At 39.6% G+C, this 12362-nt stretch overlaps 1 protein-coding gene across 2 annotated transcripts in view; it reads right to left on the minus strand.

The window, feature by feature from the left end:
• The window catches only part of Ppp4r4 (protein phosphatase 4 regulatory subunit 4), an 89285-nt gene that overhangs the window by 55124 nt on the left and 21799 nt on the right, over positions 1-12362 (minus strand). For both annotated transcript variants that reach the window (XM_028782048.1, XM_028782047.1), the window contains exon 3: positions 3937-4039. In XM_028782048.1, coding sequence (XP_028637881.1) covers positions 3937-4039 — 103 coding nt within the window. The remainder of the gene's footprint in view (positions 1-3936; positions 4040-12362) is intronic.

Raw genomic sequence — 12362 nt, forward strand, 5'->3', positions numbered from 1 at the left:
AAAGAAAGAAAGAAAGAAAGAAAGAAAGAAAGAAAGAAAGGAAAAAGTCAAATTCCTTCATCTTTAAAACAGTGAAAAGAGGTTGCCTCATTTAAAAAAAAAAAACTTATTTAAGACCCAGTACTAAGGATAAAATGCAAATGTAATAAACAAACAAGGTTATCATCAGTACAATTTTATAACATGCAGGACCAGCAAAGTCCCCCACATCCCTTTTCCTCATGTTCTTTTAGGTGAAGCAAAGTAAGGGACAAGCTCTGAAAGCTGGTTAGGCTGGGGTCACAAAGGTGGGAATGCCCTTGGGAATAGTTACCTCCTGCAGGAAATACTCACTGCTTGTATATTTAACTTCTCTCAAAGAAAATCATGAAGGACCAGTATTAGCAAGTACTCAGATTATTACCACCTGTACGCTCAACAGACCATCTAAAACCACCCAGATGCCTACACCAACCATTAGGACACTGCTCCCCACTCCTATCCAACTGGAATTCATCCATTCCAACCCGTTATGGAATTCTGTTCACTCTAATAAATGTATCTGAGACATCCACGCACAGCGCTCTACTGCTTGGGTTCACCATGTTAATCCTGCCTGCCACTGACTCTCAGAGACCCAGTCCTGGAGCCTCCTAATGGTCCCATTCTAGTCCACCCACTAATCAAAATGGTCACACGATGTGAACAGACAGTAACTCTGATGCTCAAAGTCTCCAATAGCTTTCCACTGTTCTCAAATCCAATGTCACTGGCATTAGTTCAGCCTGGTCTCTGTTCACACTCCACCCTTCTCAGTAGCCCCAACCACACTTACCAGCGCCTGTTCTACCAGGTGCTTGCATGTCCAGCCACCTGCTGCTGCTTGGCCACAGTCAGTTGCTACGAGGCTCTCCTTGCCCCGGTGCATAGAAGGTCTCCTGTTAACTTTACCACTTTGACTCAGCATCCACTGGTTTGTCTTACACTCACCATTTAGCACTTATCACAAGTGGCAGTCAGCCTTTTGTTTGATTACTTGTTAAAGTCTGGGTCACCTCTGCACTACAGTCTCCTAGAGAACAAGTGCCCGGTCTTTTGGTCTTTTATTCATCTCTACTTCAGTGTTTATAACCGTGCCTCACACCCGGCAAGCAGTGCTCAGTAAATAAATACAAGTGATCACAAATGTCATGATTACTAAGTGCACACTTACTCTGGCATACAATGTGCCTTGACCACAAAGTCAACTAAGAAATCAACAGGATAGCAAGGTGAACAGAGTGACTATGAGAAAATTTTTATCACACCTTATCACTGGGAAGTAATCATGGGAAGAAGCCAGGCAGATCTGAAAATGTGCCAGCCTGAAGTACCAGTAAGTCTTGATGCTCTCTGAGCACAGCGCTTTCAAAATCATCTGCAAATAGACCTAGTTTCCCCAGTAGAGATGCACTGATAAATGTTTGGCCATCTTTGATTATGTATGAAGCTGTCTACAGAAGCACTGTTATCACTGTTACCCAGTTAAGTCTATCTTCTGGGCTTCACTCAAATGTTTCTCTGCAAAGTCAGAACCACACAGTACTCTACCACATGCCAGTGCCCCTTCACCCATCTGCATGGCTTGTGGGCCTTCCTGAAGTGAGGTCCCTCCCACCTGAGACCCGTCTACCTGTTTTATAACTCCTTCAAATAGTATAGGCAAGAGAGATGAAGGCCCTAATAAATGGTTGCCTACTAGTTAACCTTAAGAAAGACTGAAGGGCTGGGGCTCTAGCTTAGCTGCAGAGTGCTTGCCTAGCCCCAGGTTTGAGCCCCCGTACTACCGCATAAACTGGGAACGATGATGTAATCTTCTGATACTAGTACTTGGGAAGTAGAGGCAGGAGCATCAGCAGAGGTTCAGGGTCATCCTCAGCTAAATACTGAGTTCCACACCAGCCTGGGCTACATGAGACTGTGGCCTATGTACACACATAGATGTACATACATACATACATACAAACAAAATTACATGAAAATCAGTAATTTAAAAAAAGGTTTTCTTAAAACAAATTCATTAGTGGGCATTAGTTTTGAATCCAATTAGTCATTAATATTCTATATTACAACCATTATCTTCAGCTGGACATGATGGCACACAGCTTTAATCCCAGCACTCAGGAGGCAGAGGCAGGTGGAATTAGAAGCCAGCCTGGTCTACTAAGACAGCTTAGTAGAGAGAGAGTTCCAGGACAGCTAGGGTTACACAGAGAAACCCTGTCTCAAAAACACAAAAAATGTCTTGCATGACTCAAGCATACCTTATAGTTTCAGAAGATACATTTGAAACTGTATCAATACACTGAGTAAATGAAATGAATGCATATTCTCCTTTTTTTAAAAAAAGGGGAGATGTTTTGGTGCTGGGGATTTAATTGAACCCACAGCCTCACACACACAAGTTTCTTAGGAGTTAGTCAATTGCTTTCTATGAACACATTAGTCAAATTTTGGCAGAACCTGTAAAGGTTGCTGTTCTACCTTTCGCCCTTCATTCTTGTTTTTTATGTCTGGACACTAGGGGCTGGAGAGATGGCTCAGCAACTACAAGTACTGGCTGCCCTTCCAGAGGACCTGGATTCAATTCCCTGAAGCCATATGACAGCTTAAAACTAGAACTCCAGTCTCAGGATCCTAATAATAACCTCCTCCAACCTCTTTGGGAACCAGGCATTCACTTTGGACACTCAGTCTGCTCTCTGTGGACCAGACTTAGCCAACTCAACACAGTATGCAGAATGTTTGATGTTTTTTACTTTAAACTTAATTGTCTTGCTTACATTAACTCCCTAGCCAAGATGATTCTACCATTCAACTGGTACCTCCGGGTGTCGTGGTAACAATGTTGGGTCAGTTAACACTACCAAAACTGAATGTACAAGTAAACTTGATCTATATAAGCTTACTCACTTCAAAACTGGGCATGATTCTGGGAAAAGAGACAGAGCAAAGCTTAATACACTCATGAATCTCCATGGTACCCAATAAAACCTCATATTGTCTTATAGAAGTGTGTACGTCTTATAAAAATGACAGTAGTTGGGACCATACTGTATATAATGCCAAAAAGTAAACCTCAAAATATGCAAATGGTTATGATTTTTAAATATGTACAAATTAATTTGTAACAGTTATAACCAAATAGAAAACTGGGGGCAAGTAAATAAAGCTCATTTCTAGCCAGTATTATCTCTAGTAGCAGGCAACCTCTGACCCCATCAGTGGTTAAGATGCAGGAGAATTGAACACAAAGACTGCTATCTGGATTGCTCACAAAATACTTGTTTTTTTGTTTTTTAAAGAGTTCTTTGCACACAGGTACAAATAAATAATAAATACTAGCCATTAAATTCTACCATGAATTATTAATAACCAACGGGCATTATGTACTTAGAGAAGAAACGTGATAGTGAGGAAAACATTTATGTTCACAGCAAGAAGCTAATTCTGAAACTATTTAGGGAAGAATAAGTATAAACTAAAATTGTGATCAACCATAATAAACTTCATATGATGAGCCTTCAGAAGTCACCACAGGCTGCTCATCCAGGATCTTAGTTAAATTATTATTGGTAATGCAGACCATAAAATTACTGTGCAAATTTTTGAAAAAAAATGAAAATAATAACAAATGATATAACTATAATTTTAAAAAGATAGTAACATTTTAGTAGCGTTTTAAGCTATTAGAAATCTACCTTTAAAATGTCTTTACTGAAAATCACCAAGGAATTCTTTACAACTAATTTTCCTAAATATTTCTATCATAATTCAAATACACATAATAACACTTCTACTCCATTCGTAGGTAAAGATGATCAGCAATGAAAGCTCTGACATTTTCTCTCAATATTGACAAACATGCTATTGAGGGGGGAAAATGAGAAATTGAAATCTTATTTCATACCAACTTACTCTGACTTTGGGTAAGACTCTCCGAAGTGTCTCAGTAGGATTCTGTCGCATCAAAAATGGAAGATTTGCAATCACACTTGCTCCTTGGATATCTTGACCAGCACTTACAAGGAAAATGCAAATTTTTAAATTTAAAATTAGGAGCTAAATTTTTAATTTAATGGGTTAATTTGAAAAATGACTGCTTTTAATGACTTCCTTACAATGTTTTAAATATATTGTTGAGATATAAAATAAAACCAGAAAAAAATTGGTTAAATAAATCTTATAATAAATACATGTAGACATTACAGTTATGCTAAAGAATACCTGTTTATATACATGTTATTAAGTTTAACAATATTACTAATACTTTAAAGTTCTATTACATTTTTCTCTGTAACCTGTCAGTTTGCTATACTTTATAAGTATATAAATGATAAAATGCATTATGGTAAAATAGTAAAATAATAATCACAGAAACAATTAAAATAACATAGGCAAAAAACACAATTTTGAGTATACTGTAATGACTTGTATAGACTGGCTCCATTAATTACAAGAAACTTCTAAAAGATACACTCAAGTCTCTAACAGGCCACTAGGACATTTTACATAATACCTTTTTGGTACAGCATGCATTGAGGCTTTGTTCCCAAAATAACCTTTGTGGTATTCTAGAGGTCTAAATACTTTGGGAAAGTATTCAAATACTTCTGGGAAAAAAAAATCACTTCCATGAACTACCAACACTTCTTTAAAGCACAGCCTGAGCAACACAAGTTTTGCAAGCACGTCAAGTACTAAAGTGAAATCCCACCTGTTCTGAACAGCCACCAAACACATGGTGCAATACTTTTAATAAATTAAAATTATTTTTACTTCTATTCAAATAGAACTGTGATCATCTGAAGGAGAATGGCCCCCATGGACTCATATATTTCAATACTTGGTCCCCAGTTGGTGAAGCTATTTGGGAAAGATGTAGCCTTGTTGGAGGAGTGTCACTGGAGGTAGGCTTTGAGTTTCAAAGGAGCCATTCTGAGTCTCCCTCTCTCTGCCTCAAGGTTGTGTTTCAGGAAGTAAGCTCTCAGGTACTGTTCCAGCACTGCCTGCCTGTCCCCACGCTCCCTACCATTATGGCGATGGACCCTAAGCCTCTGAAATTGGAAACTCTTTTGTAATGTTTTATCATAGCAACAGAAAAGTTAGCTGCAACAAGAATTATTCATGGCTTTATGAAATGTATGTGACCTTTAAATATAAGGTGTTCAAATAGTTTTTTTAGGTAATATTTCTGTTTCTTCAGAGTTGTGCAGGTTTGTCATAAGAAGCACGTTCTCATTGTGAATGAAGCTGTCCTGCTGTGTCAGCAGACTATGGAAAACAGGGTGTCGCCATCATTTCACCGTTCTTACCTTTATAATAAACCATTTAAAGGCAACATGAAGAAGAAAAGAGAGTCGCATGGAGTAGGGAACTATGCTAACCTAGGAAGATGGCCAGATGGTGGAAACTAAAGTTCAAAAGAAATTAGTTGTCATAGGTTGAAGGGTATTGCTTAAAAATAAATCTACATCCTAATCCTGGAATATTGGGGATATTCTTAATTTTTAGAAGAATTCTGAGATAAAGGCCAGGATACGCTGACACTCCCTAGAATGTCACACTAAAAAGGCCAAAACTGGATACATGCCTACAATTCCACCATTCCTTGATTTGGGGCTTCTGGTCTACAGAAGTATGGAACCAGTAGACCTTGTTGTTTCAGGTTACCCAGCTTCTGATGATGTATTATATCAGCCATATAAACAAACACACTACTGCTGTGATTTAAGTGTGAGGATAGGCCCATGTGTTGGAACACTTGGACCTCAAAAGGCAAAACGTCACATGTTTAACACTACAGAAAGTAATAAAAAAGGTATCGGTAACCTACTATTTGTCCACAAAAGAAAAATAAGAAAATGCATAAAATATAAAAAGATCGTAGGTCATCATTAATTATGAAAACATAGAACTGAGGTAATAGCACTCAGCAAAAAGTTGGAAAATGACTCAGCTTGAAAAGATGCTAATGAAACAGTCATTGATAACAAAAAAAGGGGGAAATTTAAATATACAAAAGAAAAAGTAAAAAGGATATGAGAAAAGTAACGCCAAAGAAGGACAGTGAAGATACGACATGCTGACTGGAAGAGTCCAAGGATGAACACCAAACAAGGGATTTCACTTTTAAGTTAAAAATGTTTTTTAAATGGCTGTGGAGGTTTGAAAAAGAATGGGCCCCATAGGCTAGTATATTTGAACACTTAATCACCAAGAAGTGGTGCTATTAGAAAAAAATAGGAGGATAAGGAGGTATGACCTTCTTGGAGTAAGTGTCACCAGGGGTGTGGGCTTTGAGGTTTCAAAAGGCCATGCCAGGCTTAAGGTGTCTGGATGTGGGTGGGTATGTGTGTTGTCTTTGCCTCTGTCTGTCTGTCTGTCTGTCTGTCTGTACCTACCTATGGATCAGTACGTCTCTAGCACCACACCTGCCTGACACCATGCTCCCTGCCGTGATGATAATGAACCAAACCTCTGAGTCTGTAAGCCATCCCCAGTTAAAAGTTTTCTTTTATAAGAGTTGAGGTGGTCATGGTGTCTCATTACAGTAAGGGAACACTGGCTGAGACACTGGCACTAGGCCTAGATAAGACAGGCCCCACCAACAAAGAGCTGTGGGTGAGAAGGGGCTCACAGGGCCCCACCCACCACTTACTGCTGAACTACTAACAACTAACATTCTGAGAGGAGGGAGGCACGGTATCCAGTTGTGTACCCACTTTTGAGCCCAGGAGGCTCTGATGGATAAGTTCAAACCCATTGTCACACAGACCTTCCAGATTAAACTCAATGGGACACAAAGGAAACAAAAAGTCATGACTGTGTCAGAGGTTTATATGGAGAAGGGAGGGTGAATACTATAAAAATGTATGAAATGGTAAAGAAAACATTTTTTAAAAACAGGATGGCAAAATGGCTCAAAGGTGAAAGGTACTTGCCTCGAAGTCTAACAATCTGAGTTCAATTCCTGGAACCTATATACAGGTAAAAGGAGAAAACTAACTCCACAAAGATGTCCTCTGATTCCACATACATAAGTAAATATTTAAATTTTAAGTTACAGGCTAGAGAGATGGCTGGCTGGTTTACAGTACTTGCTACTCTTGCAGAGGACCCAGTTAAAACGCCCAGCACCCACATGGTAGTTTACAACTACCTGCAAGTCCAGTTCCACGGAATCTGATACTCTCTTCTGACCTTCACAGGCACTAAGCACACACATGGTACACAGATATACCCAGACATGTCAATTTTAAAATAATTTTTCTAAAGTTTAAAAAAATGAAAGAATATACTATATTCCAATAAATTAATACAGTACAACCACCACTTAAACTGTTGAACTTAAAATAAAATTATTTGGGTATCCAAATAAAATGAACAAATTACTTTAAGAGAAAATCATGTTGTCACTGATTTTGATAACAAAATAATATTAACGAAGCAATAATGTTTCAGAGGCTGACACCGCTTACACTGTATATAGGAATAAATAGGCAAAAAAAGTGAACCTAAACCATAATTCTCATAATTGCTAACAAACACAAAAAACAAACTTCTATAATCAATTAATAACCTGGTTCTTCTCCTACCAGGAAGGAAAAAAAAACATAGCATGGATAACATAGTGAGCACCATCAGTAAACAGGGAACCAGGCTAACCAGTGGTCCAGTAGTCAGTGAACTCCCCCTCCCCTCCCTACTTCTGTCTGGGGTCCATATGACAGGGTATAAAGTCATCTCTCACCATCACAATATACTGTTACCCAGCAGACAGAACCCAGGATGCTGCTAAACATCCTCCAGTGTATAGGACAACTCCCCACAATGAAGAACAGCCATGTCTCAACAACAAAAATTACCCAAGAAACACTGCTCTAGGCAAAGCAGCTGTTAGCTGAATAAGGTGAACAGCAGTGCCACAATGGCCATTTCCTATTTCCAGCTCAGCTAAGTAGAAATTCTTGAGTCCTGACATCAAGAAATACATGCAGGTTGGGAAACACAGCATGCTAGAGAAGTGGTTCTCAAACTTAGCATGTTTGGAGCACTTAGAAAAACTGAGCCCAACCTCCAGAATCTGGTTTCATAGATCTTGCTGAGGCCTAAGGACTTAATTTCTCACAGTGATTCTGCTACTGTGGTCTGGACCTTGGGAGCCACCATGGTAGATTTTTCTTTAAAATAAAAAAATGATTTTACAAAGTGTATTAGTTTTTTTGTCAACTTGACACAAACTAGAAATGTCTGGAGAAAGGCTCCTTAAATGAGGAAATGCCTCCATCAGGTTGCCTGTTCACAGGTCTGTGGGGTGTTTCCTCAATGATTAAAATGACAGGTTCCAGATCAGTAGAATGGTGCCACCCCTGGGCAGGCTGAGGAAGCCATGAGGAGCAAGGCAGAAAGCAGTATTCCTCCGTGGCCTCTGCTTCTGCCTCCAGGTTCCTGCTCTGACTTCCCTCTAAAATGGACTAAAAGCTGTAAAATAAAATAACCGTTTCCTCCCATTACTTTTGACTATGATGTTGATCAGAGCAAACAACCTAGGACAGGAAGGTAGAGAGACACCTGCAGAGTCACCACAACTTGTAGACCGAGTGGAATGAGCCACAAGCACAGCAGTTTGCCCAGTGAAGAGGCCTATCCAGCACAAGTGCCTCCTCTTCATCTGTCCTCAGTATTGATGTTCTAACAAGGAACACAACCAACAGCAGCACAGGCGGAATGACTATAGTCTGTGCTAGCTAGTTTTATGTCAACTTAATACACAAACTAAGGATCTGAAAGGAGTGAGTCTCAATTGAGAAAATGCCTCCATAAGATCCGGCTGTAGGCAGGCCTGTAGGACATTTTCTTAATTAATTATTGACTGATAAGGAAGGGCCCACCACATTTCAGGTAGTGCCATCCCTGGGCTGATGGTCCTGGGATCTATAAGAAAGCAGGCTGAGCAAGCAAGCCATGAGGAGCAAGCCAGTAAGCAGCACTCCTTCATAGCCTCTGCATCAGTGCCTGCCTCCAGGTACCTGCCCTGCTTGAGTTCCTGTCCTGACTTCCTTTTATGATGAACTGTGATGTGGAGATATAAACTGAATAAACCCTTTCCTCCCCAGGTTGCTTTGGTCATAGCAATAGTAACCCTAGCTAGGTCAGTCTGTTTAAATGCACATTAGAGGGAAGAGTGAGGAACAATCTGGAAAAGGGTTACCAATAGGACAAAAGAGACATGAGTAACAGTAGACTTGTCTGCTAAAGTGAAATGCTGAACTGGAAATTTTCAAGGCTGTGAGCCTTCGATTACCCTCAGCTGACTTTGGTCACAGTCAGGATAAACATAACAATCATGTGTGGTTAACATTTATCTGCACAACCACCACTGAGTGGAAGGGACCCAGAACTATATTCTGTGTAAAAAAAAATTATTTAATGCAGCATATACAATCTTTAAATAATTATCTGATTATTCTTACCCTTTTGGTTTAGACAAATTCATTTCCAAGACTTCAAAACCTCCAATTTTCTATTGAAAGCTAAACATGGAAGATATTCATGGGCTGCCCCATGGCTCCCTTCTGGCTAGTCTTTGGGGTGTGTTCCTCTTTAGGAAACTCACTTAGAAACAGAGGATGCCAACAACCACTCTAAGCCACACAGCAAGCCAGTTCTCATACATGGAAAAGAACTGGGTTAATCACCTCACTTGTACACCAGAGGTTAAAAAGGGAAGAGGAGAGCCTATAAGACTAAGTAAATGGATTTAGGACAGCTAGCTTTCAAATTCTAAATTAGTGTTACTAATTATTTGCTTTCCCCTGGGAGATACACCTATTTTAAAATGCCTTTTGATGATACATTAAGCCAGGCATTTGTTACTATGATAAAGTTTGGTTGTCACTGCTGCCACTCCCTCTGCTGTGATAGTAACCATCATTCAGGGGACTATGTGACCAACTGGCAGTTTCCAACCTCCTCCAGTTAAGAGTGTTTGGCCCAGATCTTGTACTTTTCCATGCCTGGCACACAGACACATGGTAAATACTTATTTATTTGCCTCTACTTCACACCAGTCCTACACTTCTGTTGTCAAAGGCTGGGTCTTATTACCATATCCAGAATCTTAAACTCAGTGAACTCCCTTGCTGGCCAGAACCCTTTGCATTTTTCCAAGGATAAGACCAGTTCCACTCTCCTTGCAATTCCAATTCCTCAGCTCTGGACTCTCCAGTTTCTAACATTAACATTCCCCCTGGTTTTCTTTCTTCTGTGCCAACCTGTCCTCAGAACTATGTCAGTTACACTTTCACCAAAAGCATCGCTTCTTTGCCTGCCCCGCCCCCAATAACAAGATAAAATAATGCCTGGTATACTACACGCCAGGCCTGTGCTGACTTACTTCACAGTGGTTAATTCTCACAACAATCTCAACAAGTAGTTAGATATTATTATGGGCTATATCCTATTTTCTCTTTAGAAAGATAAAGGTTCTAAAGCTATCCATCCTGTACAACTCAAAATATACGCTGTCAATCACTATACTACATACTATACACTACACATTACACACTACACACTACACAGCCTCTGCTATCCTTGAATGTGTGGATGTGAACCAGCTCATGTTGGGCCCCCTGGTCCCCAGATGGGATGCTATTTGGGGAGGTCTCAGAACACTTAGGAGATGGAGCCATGGTGGCAGATGTAGAACACTAGGGGCCAGTATTTTAGAGTTTTGATCTGTTCACGTCTGCTACTATAACGTAGCATGCCACAAGCACCCCCACCCATGAATGAAGCCACACACTACCTCCTCCATCATTCCTGTGAACCATGAGTCAAATTCTTCCTTCACTGAGTCATGTCTACGAGGTGTTTGTCAGAGCCATAAGAAAAGTAATTAATACAAGCCAAATGGATACCTGAGATCAAGCCTATCCTGCCCCTTTATTCATCCACTCTGGCTCCTAAGCTAAGCTATGCAGCCCACCACTGTGGAATGACACACAAAGTGATAATCAATGTGAGACCATCAAGGAAGGAAGGTTGATATATGTGTGTATATGTCTGAGTGAAGAAGGCAGAGCATGGTAGCACACACCTATAACCTCAGTAACAGAGAGAATGAGAAGGATACAAGTTCAGGGCTAGCCTGGGCTATACAATGAGACTCTATCAAGAAAAGGAAGGAAGGAAGGAAGGAAGGAAGGAAGGAAGGAAGGAAGGAAGGAAGGACACAAAGAGGAGAGAAAGGAGGAGGAAGAAAATTCAAAAAGATTTCTAGTCTCTCAAAATGAAGCTACATGCTCTAGTTATGAAACCATTGTCCAATCCCATCAAGTGACAATAGGCCAAATGTCACTCAATGGAAGACTGTTTGTCTAACATTTAAGAACTCTGGGTTTGGTCCCCAGCAATTACAATGAATCTACATTCTTAAAATACTGTCACCACTCTAGTATCTTACTCCAAGCATCTAAAAGCTCAAAATGCACTGAGAAGACAGATTCCTGTAATATTCCCTAAGACTATTAACTTCATAGCATAAAGTCCTCTCTTTTCCTGGCCTGAACAATCTACATAGTCTACTTAATCCTAAACCAGTTACTAAAGAGAGAAGTGAAGTAGAGGGTACCCCCAAAAGGTAGGCTGACATGTCACTACTGTATCTGAGAACCCCATTCAATACTACTGTTTGGCAAAGCTTGGGGTTTAAATGGCCTGTGTTCCATACAGAGCCAAGGAGACCTTGCAAGTGGTTCTCACTCAAGATCAAAGACAACACAGAAATCATTGACACTGGGTTTGAATTTATGAGGAAGTGGGTGCCAAATAGCCCTTGCTTTGCAATCATAACAAAAATTAAACCCCAAATAGTAATTTCTTTTTTCATAAAAAATCAACATTAAATCTTCAAAACATTGTCTTAAAAGATTGATAAACTCAGAGAACCATCAAACTTGATTATAATCACCATATATATATATATTTTTAAGATAACTAACGCAAGTGTAAAAAAATTAACACTGAAGGCCCTGCTTACTACATGAGGCAACTACCCATACAGTATTTCATTAGTCATTCCACTAAAGAAGAGATACGTTTCTATAGTTTAAAACTGAGTAAACTGAGACCCAGGAAGGACACAATGGCTTGCTCAAAGTTATCAACTAGAAAAAATTACAGAAAGATTTCAATCTACAATTTCTAAGTCCATAATATTTAGCAAATCTCAGATCACAGTGCCATAACAAGAAACAGATTAACAGTCAACAAGAAAGAAAGAAAGAAAGAAAGAAAGAAAGAAAGAAAGAAAGAAAGAAAGGAAGGAAGAAGGAAGAAAG

This window comes from Grammomys surdaster, unplaced genomic scaffold, assembly GCF_004785775.1.
Source record: "Grammomys surdaster isolate TR1022 unplaced genomic scaffold, NIH_TR_1.0 690, whole genome shotgun sequence".
NCBI lineage: Eukaryota > Metazoa > Chordata > Mammalia > Rodentia > Muridae > Grammomys > Grammomys surdaster.